The sequence below is a fragment of the Coregonus lavaretus genome (genome assembly GCF_964263955.1).
Source record: "Coregonus lavaretus genome assembly, chromosome: 11".
In the NCBI taxonomy this organism is placed as follows: domain Eukaryota; kingdom Metazoa; phylum Chordata; class Actinopteri; order Salmoniformes; family Salmonidae; genus Coregonus; species Coregonus lavaretus.
Genome location: NC_139998.1, coordinates 59,510,397 through 59,527,437, shown reverse-complemented (window position 1 = coordinate 59,527,437; position 17,041 = coordinate 59,510,397). Strand labels below are relative to the sequence as shown.

Sequence of the window (17,041 nt, the reverse complement as noted above, 5' to 3'; positions counted from 1 at the left end):
CTCCCGGTCGCGGCCGGCTGCGACAGAGCCTGGATTCGAACCAGGATCTCTAGTGGCACAGTTAGCACTGCGATGCAGTGCCTTAGACCACTGCGCCACTCAGGAGACAGAGTCACTGCGCAACTTCAGAGTCACTGCATATGGAAAGGTGTATCCACCTGCATACACTGGATATGAACATATTGACATTTGACACATATTTAGAGGTGCATTTTTACACAAGAAGAAGTACATAAATACGTGGTTGATAATGTACACATGAAGTATAAATATGAACAGTCAAAAAGTATCAAACTATCTACCGTTCTATGTATTTAAACCATCTCTGTGTTAACTGCAAGGGCTCACACACACTGGCAACACATCCCACACAGAGCTAATGGGTGGAGTGGCTCACCGCTACCACTCAGACGCACCTTCCCTATTGAAACACATTGAGTTGGCTTTGTCTTTTTACTCTGCATTGCTCAGTGTGAAAGGTTCCTGAAGTCTCTGGGTAAATACGTTGTGTTCTGGGACTCCTGGGTCTACTTGTCGGCCACCACCTCAGATATATCATCGGGCCGGACTGACTTGACTGTTGACTCCATGTTGGTGATCCTCTGTTTGATCTTGCTCTGGCTGGAGGTAAACTCAGCCATGATCTTGGCGAACTTGCTCATCATGGTTTCCATATTGCTCTCCAGCCTTATGATCTTCTCCTCCATGTCCTTGGGGTCGGCACCTGCATTAGCGATTTCCTCATCAATCATGTTATCCTTCATCAGCGTAGCCTTTCCCTTCTCTTCCAGGATCTTCTTGGCTTCAGGGTACTCAGTGAGAGCCTCCATGAGGTCGTCTTTAGATAGGGCGAAGAGGTCCGAGTAACCCACGCTCCTGATGTTGGCCGTTCTCCTGTTGCCAGCTTTGGAACCCTTGATGCCCAGGATACTGATATCTCCGAAGTACGCTCCATCGCTGAGCACACACCACTGTGTGACCCCGTCTTCCGCCACCACGGCCAGCTTCCCCTCCTTGATGATGTACATCTCTCTGCCGATATCTCCCTTCTTACAGATGTAATCTCCTGGGGAGAACACCTGAGGCTGCAGCTTCATCACCAACTCAATAAGCAGCCCGGCCTCGCATTCCTGGAAGATTTTCACCTTCTTCAGGGTATCCAGATGGACGTCGATGGCAATCTCGGCCTTCAGCTTGTCTGGCAGGTTCTTCAGCACCTCCTTCTCATCGCAGGTCTTCTTCTCCGTCCAGAGGTAGTCAAACCACTTGATGACCCTGGCCTCCAGATCCTTGGAGACCTTACGGAACTGCATGTATTGTTTGATGGAGTCAATCTTAGCCTGGAAGTCTGCACGGTTTTTGTTCATGTTGGAGATCATGGCACCAACGTTACCGACAATGGTGGCGAAAATCAGCACGCCGATGAGGAAGTCAGCGACCACGAAGATGTACTCAAAGTCCCTGACGGGTGGCGGGGTTTCTCCGATGGTGGTCAGGGTCAGGGTCGACCAATAGAGACAGTAGATGTACTTCCTGGCAAGGCGGCCATGCTCAGGGTGACTGATGTTGGGGTACACCCAGGTGTCGGAGCCGAACCCGATGGTCTTGGAGAGGGCGAAGAAGATGCAGGCGTTCCAGTGGATGATGATCAGGATGTAAAGTACCAGGTTGCTGATTCGGAAAACGTTGGGGAAGCTGGTCCTGGTTTCTGTGCGGTCAAAGAACTCGAAGAGGCGGTTCATCTTCGCGAGTCGGTTCAGTCGGAGCTCGGGGTTGTTGAAGCCCACTTTCAGAAAAAGCAGGTCTGTGGGTATCATTGAAATCATGTCCCATTTGAACTGTGCCGTTGATTTATATTTGTCTCTAAGCTTCTTGTCGTCTTTCACAAGCAGCCCCTGTTCCAAATAACCTGTTAAGATAATGAAGAGAAAATGTGATAATCCAAAATAAATCAAATAATCACAAATAAAAGTTCATTTTGACTGCATGGTCTTTTGCTTGACAAATCACAAATGATCAAAGAAACCCCTACTTGCGTTGGTTTAAATCCCTACCGGTCTTCAAATTCCAGCCCCACCAGTCTTCAAATCCCAGCCCCACTGGTCTTCAAATCCCAGCCCCACCGGTCTTCAAATCCCAGCCCCACCGGTCTTCAAATCCCAGCCCCACCGGTCTTCAAATCCCAGCCCCACCGGTCTTCAAATCCCAGCCCCACCGGTCTTCAAATCCCAGCCCCACCGGTCTTCAAATCCCAGCCCCACCGGTCTTCAAATCCCAGCCCCACCGTTCTTCAAATCCCAGCCCCACCGGTCTTCAAATCCCAGCCCCAGCGGTCTTCAAATCCCTTCCTCACCGGTCTTCAAATCCCATCCCCAGTGGTCTTCAAATCCCATCCCCAGTGGTCTTCAAATCCCAGCCCCAGCGGTCTTCAAATCCCATCCTCACCGGTCTTCAAATCCCAGCCCCACCGGTCTTCAAATCCCAGCCCCACCGGTCTTCAAATCCCAGCCCCACCGGTCTTCAAATCCTAGCCCCACCGGTCTTCAAATCCCAGCCCCACCGGTCTTCAAATCCTAGCCCCACCGGTCTTCAAATCCCAGCCCCACCGGTCTTCAAATCCCAGCCCCACCGGTCTTCAAATCCCAGCCCCATCGGTCTTCACACTATGTTCCCTCTATCTGTCTCCCTGCTCATCCCGGTCTATCAAACTGGAAAAATACCTCTATGTATTTTAGAAGCAGAACCTCACCTGTTCTAGACCTGACGAATGTGTCTGCATAGTAGATTATGTCTGAGGTGTAGTCTAGGACAATCCAGAGAATCGTGTACGTGTTCTGGAGTTCGTTAAAACATGCCCTGTGGGACGACAAACAACAAATATACCACATTTAAAAAAAAAATACAACAAACATTCAACAACAAAAATATAACATATATTCCCTTTGTAAGATAAAATGAAGAACTGAGCTGTACTGTATGAGAACAGACCTGGTCACTAGCATCATCAGGTTGTAGAAACATGGTGCTGCGATGATGGTGAGCCATTTGTAGTATTTGTCTGCTGATGGGTCCATGATCCAAATTTCTTTCCTGAAACAGAATTTTGGATTAATTTTTAAGCATGATTTTTTTTCGTCTTTTTTTTCTTCATGTCCGCACAGCGTTCAGTCATCACAGCGTTCAGTCATCAGTGTTCAGTCATCACAGCGTTCAGTCATCAGTGTTCAGTCATCACAGTGTTCAGTCAGCACAGTGTTCAGTCATCACAGTGTTCAGTCAGCACAGTGTTCAGTCATCACAGCGTTCAGTCATCACAGTGTTCAGTCATCACAAAGGGGTTAGTATTTCATTATAATAAAGTGACAAGATGACCACCATCTTGCATATACTGTACATTACAATTGAACAACATTTGTTAATGTGTGTTCTGACATTGTACAATCAATGGCCACCATGTTCAATGTTCTTGGTGATGAAACCCGGGAATTGGTCAAACAAAGGCTACCCTTCTCTCCTGTGATGAAACCCGGGAATTGGTCAAACAAAGGCTACCCTTCTCTCCTGTGATGAAACCCGGGAATTGGTCAAACAAAGGCTACCCTTCTCTCCTGTGATGAAACCCGGGAATTGGTCAAACAAAGGCTACCCTTCTCTCCTGTGATGAAACCCGGGAATTGGTCAAACAAAGGCTACCCTTCTCTCCTGTGATGAAACCCGGGAATTGGTCAAACAAAGGCTACCCTTCTCTCCTGTGATGAAACCCGGGAATTGGTCAAACAAAGGCTACCCTTCTCTCCTGTGATGAAACCCGGGAATTGGTCAAACAAAGGCTACCCTTCTCTCCTTACTCTCCCACCCTTCCAACCAGAGTAGAGCTATTTCTCATGTTAGTGCAGCATGATGCCAGGTATCCTTCACATCTTGGGGCAGACTACCTATCAGACTACAGTCATACTTACGGAGGCTCCTCCTTCTTCTTCTCCTCTTTCTTAGGCTCCTCCTTCTTAGGCTCCTCCTTCGGCTCCTCCTTCTTAGGCTCCTCCTCCTTCTCATCTTTCTTCTCATCTTTTTGCTCTTCCTGTTTTTTCTCGTCTTTCTTTATTTCGTCCTTCTTGTCATCTTTTTTGCTATTGGATAGTGGATGTTTATTTTTCATGTTAAGGACTAAGGTGATCTATAGGGGACATTCGAGGGTCTATTGGTAGACTACTGGTAGACTATTGGTGGACTATCGGTAGACTATTGGCAGACTATTGACAGACTAACCGGCAAACTATTGGTGGACTATCGGTAGACTATTGGCGGACTATCTGTAGACTATTGGCGGACTATTGGTGGACTATTGACGGACTAACCGGCAGACTATCGGTGAATATCGGTGGACTATTGGTGGACTATCAGTGGACTATCATACTACAATATGAGCCAAAGCCAGAGGGAAGGCACTTACTTGCCTAGGGGGCAGGGTCCCCCTATAGACGGCCTGCAGGCCGAATGGGATTTTATTTGGTCCCCCAAGTTTTCTGATCATTTCTATTTTATCATTTTTGTTGTTGGACATAAAAGACTGTAAAATCACTAGAAAATCAGCTCAAAGTTATTTTGTATTCAGGAAATCTGTTCCCAAGTATTCCCACACATAAATAGAGAGCCATATGTGATCATATCCGAATGTAATCAAGGTATGAGATTATTCTGTTTTTGTCAAATACTAAATCTGTTTGGGATTCTTGCTGTCAATTTGCATTTGCAGTGTACTAAATATGTATTTATTTATAACTATGTTCCGGCCCCCCTCCGACCATCTGCTCAAGGAATAATCGGCCCATGGCTGAATGTAATGGGGACCCCTGCTCTACAGAAACAGTAACAGTTCAATCATATCCAGGTTGAAACAGTCTTGTCCCAGAGTGTTTGAGGGCATTACTGTATGTGAAAGTGCAAGTTATATGACAGCCCTGTAGGCAGCAGCACCACTCCTGTTTATGTTCACCATACAGTTCACTCCTCATGAGACTAACTTCAACTTTATATTGATATTAATATAAAATGGTATAGTTCAACCATTCCACTGAATGTTGAATAAGGAGTAGAAGTTTATTCTTAATGGAATCCTTATTTTTATGTTTAGATGTATATTTTTAAGATACAATATAACCAGTGGCCTAACCCGCATCATCAACATCAGAACTTTCAACAATGCATTCTAAAGAAGAGTAGAACCAGAACTTTCAACAATGCATTCTGAAGAAGAGTAGAACCAGAACATTCAACAATGCATTCTAAAGAAGAGTAGAACCAGAACTTTCAACAATGCATTCTAAAGAAGAGTAGAACCAGAACTTTCAACAATGCATTCTAAAGAAGAGTAGATCCAGAACTTTCAACAATGCATTCTAAAGAAGAGTAGAACTACCATACGTGATCATAAAAGCTATTTAATAATGATCCTAAACGGGACCTCTCAAACAAAAATAAGGTGTCTTATCATTCGATAGCTGCACTGATACTAAAATCCAACTAGAGCAAATACATACCAAGGCTGCTATTGACATAGCAGGTATTTCTATCCACAGTCATACATGCTTATGTAATGTCTATAGAACTATTATACTACCAGAGAGTAATAGGTGCATCTACAGTATCTCTACGACTACACACTGATCATACCTAACTACAGGCAAATGTCTACCACGGGACGACACTGTTGACAGAGGATCTTACTGTCTATGGTCAAACATGCTTATATGTCTCTACAATTACTATATACGTACCAGGATTTACAGTCTACCGACAGGTTAAGACCTCCAACAGTTCCAGTCTACCAACAGGTTAAGACCTCCAAGTGTTCCAGTCTACCAACAGGTTAAGACCTCCAAGAGTTCCAGTCTACCGACAGGTTAAGACCTCCAAGAGTTCCAGTCTACCAACAGGTTAAGACCTCCAAGTGTTCCAGTCTACCAACAGGTTAAGACCTCCAAGAGTTCCAGTCTACCGACAGGTTAAGACCTCCAAGAGTTCCAGTCTACCAACAGGTTAAGACCTCCAAGAGTTCCAGTCTACCAACAGGTTAAGACCTCCAAGAGTTCCATTCTACCAACAGGTTAAGACCTCCAAGAGTTCCAGTCTACCAACAGGTTAAGACCTCCAAGAGTTCCAGTCTATCAACAGGTTAAGACCTCCAAGAGTTCCAGTCTACCGACAGGTTAAGACCTCCAAGAGTTCCAGTCTACCAACAGGTTAAGACCTCCAAGAGTTCCAGTCTACCAACAGGTTAAGACCTCCAAGAGTTCCAGTCTATCAACAGGTTAAGACCTCCAAGAGTTCCAGTCTACCAACAGGTTAAGACCTCCAAGAGTTCCAGTCTACCGACAGGTTAAGACCTCCAAGAGTTCCAGTCTACCGACAGGTTAAGACCTCCAAGAGTTCCAGTCTACCGACAGGTTAAGACCTCCAAGAGTTCCAGTCTACCGACAGGTTAAGACCTCCAAGAGTTCCAGTCTACCGACAGGTTAAGACCTCCAAGAGTTCCAGTCTACCGACAGGTTAAGACCTCCAAGAGTTCCAGTCTACCAACAGGTTAAGACCTCCAAGAGTTCCAGTCTACCAACAGGTTAAGACCTCCATGAGTTCCAGTCTCCTCTATAAGCTAGTGTGGAGGGCTACTTTCTACTTTCTACTTTCTCTCTAAAGAACTACTTCTAGTTCCACTTACTCATCTGTGTTGTTGCAGTTGTTCATATTGTACGTAGCCAGCGGCCATTGACTGACTTGGCTAGAGGAAAGACGGGGACAGGTTGGCAGCGTTAGGGTTAGTTAAATGATGACTCAAATTGAGCATCATTTAATCCAAATTGAGCATCATTTAATTCAAATTGTGCATCATTTAATGCCAGTTTTTTAGTTGAGCATAGAGTTCCACAATTCTGGTAACTTTCCCCAAATTCCCAGGTTTTCTAGAAATCCCAGGTTGGGTTGGAAGATTCCCAGAATGAGGACAGAAAAATCTGTGAATTCTCCACTAAAAAATTAGCAGAATTTTGCAATCCTAGTTGACCATCACCATCTCTAGTCCAGACTTACTTCCTCTTACGGACTCTGTCGGGGTATCGCAGTGACTGTGCAATGCTCTCTCTGCTGGAGGCCTCTTTGAGCTCAGGGCCCCTGAAGCGCTCCAGGAAGGAGTTCGGTCTCTCCACCTCGTGGTGCATCCTGTGAGAGGCCCAGGTCCGCAGCATGAACAGGAAGTGAGAGAGCCTAGACGATCAGGTAAAACATCATAACACTCTGTGTCTTCGCTACCGCTGGCTACGTCCCAAATGGCACCCTATGAAACACTGCATGAACATGAATGACTGAATGATATGGGTGAGATGCATAGACATTAAAACCAGTAGATAGTGATAGCGCTGACGTCACCCACGTGTTCCTATGGAAAACTCCCGATGGCGCATATTGCTGAATGGGGCTGAATTGCATTAAAAAATCCCTAAGGATCATGGTGAATGTGACTGTAAATAGCAAAGGATCATGGTGAATGTGACTGTAAATAGCAAAGGATCATGGTGAATGTGACTGTAAATAGCAAAGGATCATGGTGAATGTGACTGTAAATAGCAAAGGATCATGGTGAATGTGACTGTAAATAGCAAAGGATCATGGTCGATGTAGTCGTTTTCATCCTGCCTGAGTGAGTCAACCAGGAGCCTCCTTGTAGCCTGACAGGCCTGTGATTGGTCTGTGTCAGCACATGGTCCTGTGTGACGACAAATGTAGTTGTCAGAATGGATCACTATTTATTTAAAATACCTCGATTTGTAAAGAATTCACCGACCGTGGGGATCGAACTTGATCATAATAAACCAAATTTGAGCCCAAAACGGGTGTCTGCATTTTTTTGGTTTGGCCGTTCTGGCGATTGTAATTTACGTCGGCTTTCCAGGGCAGACCAGGGCTTTTGGCAACGCTAGGTTGCTATGCAGTAGCAGACCAGCAGAGCTCGTGACTTCACGCTCCAGACCAGACACTGGGGGACTAGTGAGATGGTGCGACGCTGCGAAGGTGGGGATACCTGGCCAGGGCTCCTGATCCTGTAAAGGAATCTCTGGGTGTCTGCTGGTTAACACAGAGACAGAACCCTGAATCTCTGACGAGGTGTCCTCACACTACGAGCTGGTTGTTAGAGAGAGAGAACAGGGTTGCAGTGACATACAGTATGTGTACTGTTGACCGGGGCCCAGAGGTCTCAACTGTAGTGCACTATATAGGGAATAGGGTGCCATTTGGGATTGCTACTGTAGGGGAGAGTGGGGTAAGTTGAACCAAAGTGGTAAGTTGAGCCACCCTTGTTTCTAAGAAACCATACACAAAATGACTCATTTGACCAAATATGTAGGAAGAGGTCATCATTTCATGGAGTCTGTGAAAGAAGAAACCACATGGAAGAAAACAGATTTTCACCAAGTCAAATGTATTTATTGCGTTAGAGGTTTCATGGTGCTTGTAACTAAACCAAAGTAGATGCTTTTAAGATTGTTCTCTACATCAGTTGGAGTCGCTATAAGCTTCAATATGAGGTCTTAAACCTAGCATCCTTGTAGCTCTGTGGGCTAATATAGTCTAAAATGTTTGCTTTGGGGTAAGTTGAGCAAATATAAGCGTTTTCTTCCCAGGTGTAATGCAAGGCATCGTCTCTGGGATATGTGGTAACAACAGGGCCTGGCCTAAGTTCAAAGTGTTTAAAAATGGTGTTTGGGAAATAAAGATAGACATGGCTTTAAAAAGGTAGTGGTAATATTTCATTTAGTACAGAAATGTGAAGGCTTTACCCCACACCCGGGGTAAGTTGTTCAAAAAAACACTTTTTTTGGACAAGCTAGGTTTTCAAAACTGTAACGTTTACATGCATTCTGATGATTATTTCCAGGGATGCACATTATCCTGAAATATACTTAGATATCTTTGTTAGAAAGAATACTATATTTTCCCTTTATGGAGTGATGCTGAATGTAAAAGATTGCTCAACTTACCCCACTCTCCCATACACTTGTCGATGTGTCTCAATCCACAAGGTAGACAGCAGGCAGCTGTTTTTGGTTTGGGACACAGCCTAAATGTTTCATGCACCACATTCTGAATTCATGGAACTCAACCTAAACATTTTGATTGGGTCCATCCAAAATGGCACCCTATTCCCAGAGTCCTATGGGCCTTGATCAGAAGTAGAGAACTATAGTAGGGACTAGTATGCCATTTGGGAGGCAGAAGCTCATTGGCTCTCAAACGTTCTGTGGCGACCTCTGACCTGGAGGTTCCGTTCTCGATGGAGTCCAGATTGTCATCTGGCGTGCAGAGAGACGGCAGTTGCAGGGTCGTTGACGGGTAGGACCGGTCTGTGCAGATCTTTGCCATGCTGACTCCTAAGGTTCTGCTGGCCAGGGGCCTCCAGCCTTCCAACAAAACACTGTAGAGGTCAAGGGGTCATAGGCCACAATCAATTAATTACATTTATTTTATAAAGCCCTTTTTATATCAGCAGATACCCAGCCTAAAACCCCAAAGAGCAAGCGATGCAGAAGCACAGTGGGAAAACTCCCTAGAAGGCAGGAACCTAGGAAGAGACCTAGAGAGGAACCACGTTCCGAGGGGTGGCCAGTCCTTTTCTGGCTGTGCTGGGTGGAGATTTAAGAGGTCAGCCAATCAATGATCAGTTTACAGGTAAAACCTGCTCGAACATCACAAAATGTGTACCCTGCATCTTTATAAAAGTAACTGGGTGTGTGGACAGCTAGAAATTAGGCCGTCATCTTATATCTGTGTATGGTTCCATTCAATCTCAGTCTTTCAATGGTCTTTTCTATATATTTTACATTACATTAGTCATTTAGCAGACCCTCTTATCCAGAGAGACTTACCATTAATGAGTCATTTAGCAGACCCTCTTATCCAGAGAGACTTACCATTAGTGAGTCATTTAGCAGACCCTCTTATCTACAGCGACTTACAGTAGTGAGTCATTTAGCAGACGCTCTTATCCAGAGAGACTTACAGTGGTGAGTCATTTAGCAGACCCTCTTATCTAGAGAGACTTACCTTTAGTGAGTCATTTAGCAGACCCTCTTATCTAGAGAGACTTACAGTAGTGAGTCATTTAGCAGACCCTCTTATCTAGAGACTTACCTTTAGTGAGTCATTTAGCAGACCCTCTTATCGAGAGACTTACCTTTAGTGAGTCATTTAGCAGACCCTCTTATCTAGAGACTTACAGTAGTGAGTCATTTAGCGGACGCTCTTATCCAGAGAGACTTACAGTAGTGAGTCATTTAGCAGACCCTCTTATCTAGAGAGACTTACCTTTAGTGAGTCATTTAGCTGACCCTCTTATCGAGAGACTTACCTTTAGTGAGTCATTTAGCGGATGCTCTTATCTAGAGAGACTTACCTTTAGTGAGTCATTTAGCAGACCCTCTTATCTAGAGAGACTTACAGTAGTGAGTCATTTAGCGGACGCTCTTATCCAGAGAGACTTACAGTAGTGAGTCATTTAGCAGACCCTTTTATCTAGAGAGACTTAGTGAGTGCATACATTTTAATCGTTTTTTTGGTAAATTTATTTATTTATTTAACCAGATAAGCCAGTTGAGAACAAGTTCTCATTTACAACTGCGACCTGGCCAAGATAAAGCAAAGCAGTGCGATAAAAACAACAACACAGAGTTACATATGGGATAAACAAAATGTACAGTCAATAACACAATAGAAAATCTATATACAGTGTGTGCAAATGTAGTAAGGTATGGAGGTAAGGCAATAAATAGGCCATAGTGCAAAATAATTACAATTTAGTATTAACACTGGAGTGATAGATGTGCAGAAGATTATGTGCAAATAGAGATACTGGGGTGCAAATTAGCAAAATAAATGTAAATAACAATATGGGGATGAGGTAGTTGGGTGGGCTAATTTCAGATGGGCTGTGTACAGGTGCAGTGATCGGTAAGGTGCTCTGACAACTGATGCTTAAAGTTAGTGAGGGAGATAAGAGTCTCCAGCTCCAGAGATTTTTGCAGTTCGTTCCAGTCATTGGCATCAGAGAACTGTAAGGAATGGTGGCCAAAGGAGGTGTTGGCTTTGGGGATGACCAGTGAGATATACCTGCTGGAGCGCATACTACGGGTGGGTGTTGTTATGGTGACCAATGAGCTAAGATAAGGCGGGGAATTGCCTAGCAGTGAATTATAGATGACCTGGAGCCAGTAAATCCCATGAAACATTTAGAAAAGTATGACTACAGTATGTCTGACTATAACTGCTAGTTGTAATGAAAAAGGCCTGTATGGTTGTGGAAGTTGTGTAGTCACTACAGGGTACATCCAATCCCATTAGATTAAGATTCTCCATCATGAGATTCAATCAGACGCTAGGCTGTAGACAATAAGATGTGATGGGCAGCAGTGAGATTGGAGATTAAAGATTAAAGGAGACTTGGTATCTGTCCCAAATGGCACCCTATTCCCTACCTAGTGCACTACTTTTGACCAGAGCCATATGGTAGTGCACTATATAGTTATAGTGCACTACTTTTGACCGGAGCCATAGGGCACTTTAAAAGGAATAGGATGCCATTTGGGACGCATGCCTGTTGTTGACATGACAAGGGTTATTCTGAATGACTGAAAACCTATTTCCTTTACAGTGACAACCCAGGCGGGCGCGCTATCTGAAAGTGGAGCTCTATTCCGGGAGGATCCTAAAAATACATCCCGATTAAGTCTTAAACACTAAACAGGATCAGTGCCCTGGCCCTCTGAAAGATCACCTGCCGCAGCTTTAAAATAACCACGCTCTATAGACTGTGGCTAGGCCCTGTGGCTCTGCCCTGTGGCTAGGCCCTGTGGCTCTGCCCTGTGGCTCTGCCCTGTGGCTAGGCCCTGTGGCTCTGCCCTGTGGCTAGGCCCTGTGGCTCTGCCCTGTGGCTAGGCCCTGTGGCTCTGCCCTGTGGCTAGGCCCTGTGGCTCTGCCCTGTGGCTCTGCCCTGTGGCTAGGCCCTGTGGCTCTGCCCTGTGGCTCTGCCCTGTGGCTAGGCCCTGTGGCTAGGCCCTGTCTAGGCCCTGTGGCTCTGCCCTGTGGCTCTGCCCTGTGGCTAGGCCCTGTGGCTCTGCCCTGTGGCTAGGCCCTGTGGCTCTGCCCTGTGGCTAGGCCCTGTGGCTAGGCCCTGTCTAGGCCCTGTGGCTCTGCCCTGTGGCTCTGTCCTGTGGCTCTGTCCTGTGGCTAGGCCCTGTGGCTCTGCCCTGTGGCTCTGCCCTGTGGCTAGGCCCTGTGGCTCTGCCCTGTGGCTAGGCCCTGTGGCTCTGCCCTGTGGCTCTGTCCTGTGGCTCTGTCCTGTGGCTAGGCCCTGTGGCTCTGTCCTGTGGCTCTGTCCTGTGGCTAGGCCCTGTGGCTCTGTCCTGTGGCTAGGCCCTGTGGCTCTGCCCTGTGGCTAGGCCCTGTGGCTCTGCCCTGTCTAGGCCCTGTGGCTCTGTCCTGTGGCTCTGTCCTGTGGCTAGGCCCTGTGGCTCTGTCCTGTGGCTAGGCCCTGTGGCTCTGCCCTGTGGCTCTGCCCTGTGGCTAGGCCCTGTGGCTCTGCCCTGTCTAGGCCCTGTGGCTCTGTCCTGTGGCTCTGTCCTGTGGCTCTGTCCTGTGGCTCTGTCCTGTGGCTAGGCCCTGTGGCTCTGTCCTGTGGCTAGGCCCTGTGGCTCTGTCCTGTGGCTCTGCCCTGTGGCTCTGTCCTGTGGCTAGGCCCTGTGGCTCTGTCCTGTGGCTAGGCCCTGTGGCTCTGTCCTGTGGCTCTGTCCTGTGGCTCTGTCCTGTGGCTAGGCCCTGTGGCTCTGTCCTGTGGCTCTGCCCTGTGGCTCTGTCCTGTGGCTAGGCCCTGTGGCTCTGTCCTGTGGCTCTGCCCTGTGGCTCTGCCCTGTGGCTAGGCCCTGTGGCTCTGTCCTGTGGCTCTGTCCTGTGGCTCTGTCCTGTGGCTCTGTCCTGTGGCTCTGTCCTGTGGCTAGGCCCTGTGGCTCTGTCCTGTGGCTAGGCCCTGTGGCTCTGTCCTGTGGCTCTGCCCTGTGGCTCTGTCCTGTGGCTAGGCCCTGTGGCTCTGTCCTGTGGCTCTGCCCTGTGGCTCTGCCCTGTGGCTAGGCCCTGTGGCTCTGTCCTGTGGCTCTGTCCTGTGGCTCTGTCCTGTGGCTCTGTCCTGTGGCTCTGTCCTGTGGCTCTGTCCTGTGGCTCTGTCCTGTGGCTCTGTCCTGTGGCTCTGTCCTGTGGCTCTGTCCTGTGGCTCTGTCCTGTGGCTCTGTCCTGTGGCTCTGTCCTGTGGCTAGGCCCTGTGGCTCTGCCCTGTGGCTAGGCCCTGTGGCTCTGCCCTGTGGCTCTGTCCTGTGGCTCTGCCCTGTGGCTAGGCCCTGTGGCTCTGCCCTGTGGCTCTGTCCTGTGGCTCTGCCCTGTGGCTAGGCCCTGTGTTTCATCAGGTCATGTCCATAACAATAGAACCATTCTGGTATAGTCTATGTGAGGGACCTCATTTTAAAGGACATGTAGTGTGGGTGAATAAGTAGGTATTATAATCTAGACATTTTACAGAAGCACCCTAAAAGACATGTAGTGTGGGTGAATAAGATATTTTAAGACATTTTTGTCAATGGAGATTGAGGGACGGTTCATTAGCCATTGGCTTCTGGGAAGAGATTAGTGTACTTAGTCTATCCTTGTCAAGGACACTTTGTAATGTATCCAACATGCCACTGACTGAGCTTGCCCAGCCTGATCTAAATACAGGACATTCCGACTGGTGCTACTGGTGTAGTTAAATATTGACAATACACCACACTTATGGTTTCATGATACCGTTATTGAACTGCATAACTGCATAATTCTGCTCTTATTAAAAGCATTAAGGTAACTGAATGGAGAACCATGAATCAAAGGTAATTGAATGGAGAACCATGGCTCAAAGGTAACTGAATGGAAAACCATGGCTCAAAGGTTACTGAATGGAGAACCATGGATCAAAGGTAACTGAATGGAAAACCATGGCTCAAAGGTTACTGAATGGAGAACCATGGATCAAAGGTAACTGAATGGAGAACCATGGATCAAAGGTAATTGAATGGAGAACCATGGATCAAAGGTAATTAAATGGAGAACCTTGGATCACAGGTAATTAAATGGAGAACCTTGGATCACAGGTAATTAAATGGAGAACCTTGGAATAAAATAAAGTGACAGGTCTTATAAAGTAAAAGAAAAGGGAACAATACTTGAACACTGATTTACATTAATCAGTCAACTTGTCAATATCCAAGTCCCTGAATAGAAAGTGATAAACTGTTAATTTTATAAGGGATAGTGGTTTAATGCTGAAAGTATAATCAATTTTATTTTATGACCTGTGGTGTGGATAGAGAGTCAGAGACCACTGACCTGTGGTGTGGATAGAGAGTCAGAGACCACTGACCTGTGGTGTGGATAGAGAGTCACAGACCACTGACCTGTGGTGTGGATAGAGAGTCCGAGACCACTGACCTGTGGTGTGGATAGAGAGTCAGAGACCACTGACCTGTGGTGTGGATAGAGAGTCAGAGACCACTGACCTGTGGTGTGGATAGAGAGTCAGAGACCACTGACCTGTGGTGTGGATAGAGAGTCAGAGACCACTGACCTGTGGTGTGGATAGAGTCAGAGACCACTGACCTGTGGTGTGGATAGAGAGTCAGAGACCACTGACCTGTGGTGTGGATAGAGAGTCAGAGACCACTGACCTGTGGTGTGGATAGAGAGTCAGAGACCACTGACCTGTGGTGTGGATAGAGAGTCAGAGACCACTGACCTGTGGTGTGGATAGAGAGTCACAGACCACTGACCTGTGGTGTGGATAGAGAGTCAGAGACCACTGACCTGTGGTGTGGATAGAGAGTCAGAGACCACTGACCTGTGGTGTGGATAGAGAGTCAGAGACCACTGACCTGTGGTGTGGATAGAGAGTCAGAGACCACTGACCTGTGGTGTGGATAGAGAGTCAGAGACCACTGACCTGTGGTGTGGATAGAGAGTCAGAGACCACTGACCTGTGGTGTGGATAGAGAGTCAGAGACCACTGACCTGTGGTGTGGATAGAGAGTCAGAGACCACTGACCTGTGGTGTGGATAGAGAGTCAGAGACCACTGACCTGTGGTGTGGATAGAGTCAGAAACCACTGACCAGTGGTGTGGATAGTAAAACACGTAAAAGAAGAGACCATTGTGTTTATTTCCCTATGAATTTAAATTTCACATAAATAATGTCCTCCTTTCAAGTAAATCTCTAGAAAGTTATCAACTGTTCATTCAAATCGGTGTAAAATTGAAAATATTCCCACTTATTGAGAGCAATCAATGGTAGCCTATGCTATTCCAGAAATAATAGCATGGTTATGAATAGCATGGTTATGAATAGGTTGGTTTTGACCTCAAGTGGCTAATATTTGATCCCATGTTTATTTATTTACTATAAACTATACAGTGACTAAGAAAGCTTACTTTTTGATTGTCTTTCTCATTTCAAAACTGCTTTAAAAGAAGTCATTCAACTTGTGAATGTAAACATCACCAAAATAATTTCCTGTTTTAGGCTATAGGTCACTAACAGGCGGACCGCTGATATAGGCTATAGTATTGGTAGGTCATAATTCATTTATTGAGTTCAACATTTCTGTTGACCTCAAGTGACACTGTCTTTACATGTTTATCAGGGTTGGGGTCAATTCCATTTCAATTCAGAGAGTAAACCCATTTCCAACTCCACATTTTCCTCATTGAAAACCATTGGAGACAATTGGAATTTCTGTGTACTTCCTGAATTGACTGGAATTGAAATAGAATTGACCTCAACTCTGATGTTTATTTATTTACTGATGGAGTGATCTGATCTGTGGTGTGAAGACCACTGCTGTTGACACGTGTACCTACAGATTAGTGACAGATAATACCATGGCTTTAACCTCTGCTCAAGCAGATCTTAGTTAGGTAAGTTATGGCATACATACAAATATAGCAATCCTATCGGTCTTAAACATTTCAGCATCTTCAAATAGCCTGTAATATAATTATAGTCCATAAAGTAGCTCTATGATAGCCAATTAACATTGTTTGTTTAACCTACACTGACAAAACATATAGCCTATGATGTGGTGCCTCTCTTTATACAATAACCTGGTAGTAATTTATCAAAACACTAATAAGTATACAGTTAAAACGTTCAACAGCATCTGGACTATCCTGTGTCGTCTTCTACAGTAGCTCACCTGAATGTAGCCTAGTCCTCTCCTCACGCTGTGTTGCACATAATTCCTCTCAAATTGATATTGGATAATTCCATTTTTCAGAAATAAATTGTAATCCTACGTCGTTTTGGTCGTTAGTTTTTCTTCCGGGAGGAAAAAAAAATCATAATCCCAAATTGTAATCCAAATAGTCGAGAATTTAGTGAGTGACTTTTCGTGAAGCCTTTCTGTGGTAATTCAGCGCCATGGACAGCGCGCGCTAATAGGAGATCAAAGAGCGGGCTTTCTGCTTAGGGGGGCGGAGCCTCTTGGTGCTCCAATAAAAACACAGAGCAGGCAAAGATCTGGCATCTTCTAGAACGGGGACGTGAACGTCATTTAATTAGGATCTCTATATCTATGGATGCTCCGCTATTAATGTGTAGTTTTAAGGTCATTAAAAAAAAAGGGGGGGTTATTCAGATTTTTTTTTCCTCTCGTGTAATCAGTAGAAATAGTCAACAAAAACAATGCACCCAGATCAACAGAATACTTATTTTAAATTTCCAAATCATTACATAATTTCATACTGAGCATTATTGTGCCGAAAGCGTTGTGTAGGTCTACAATCTTGTCCCTGACATCCTTGGAGAGCTCTTTGGTCTTGGCCATGGTGGAGAGTTTGGAATCTGATTGATTGATTGCTTCTGTGGACAGGTGTCTTTTATACAGGTAACAAACTGAGATTAGGAGCACTCCCTTTAAGAGTGTGCTCC

The 17,041-nt window shown here is 45.8% G+C and overlaps 1 protein-coding gene across 1 annotated transcript; it reads right to left on the bottom strand.

Annotated features, from left to right (window-relative positions):
- Positions 1-398: 398 nt before the first annotated feature.
- LOC311136759 (cyclic nucleotide-gated channel cone photoreceptor subunit alpha-like) lies at positions 399-16,521 on the bottom strand. Its single transcript, XM_084171033.1, has 8 exons — positions 16,308-16,521; positions 9,305-9,463; positions 7,084-7,212; positions 6,716-6,775; positions 3,960-4,127; positions 2,989-3,090; positions 2,750-2,856; positions 399-1,909 (listed from the first exon to the last, which is right to left on the bottom strand). The coding sequence occupies exons 2-8, from the start codon at positions 9,409-9,411 to the stop codon at positions 528-530; spliced, it is 2,055 nt and encodes a 684-aa protein (XP_084027159.1). The 5' UTR covers positions 9,412-9,463; positions 16,308-16,521; the 3' UTR covers positions 399-527.
- Positions 16,522-17,041: the final 520 nt, after the last annotated feature.

Coding starts and splice junctions, on each gene's coding strand:
- LOC311136759 (XM_084171033.1), bottom strand. CDS start 9,411: ATGGCAAAGATCTGCACAGACCGGTCCTACCCGTCAACGACCCTGCAA. Junction 7,213..9,304: donor ATCGAGAACGGAACCTCCAG/GTCAGAGGTCGC, acceptor GGCCTCTCACAG/GATGCACCACGAGGTGGAGA. Junction 6,776..7,083: donor GACAGAGTCCGTAAGAGGAA/GTAAGTCTGGAC, acceptor TCTTTCCTCTAG/CCAAGTCAGTCAATGGCCGC.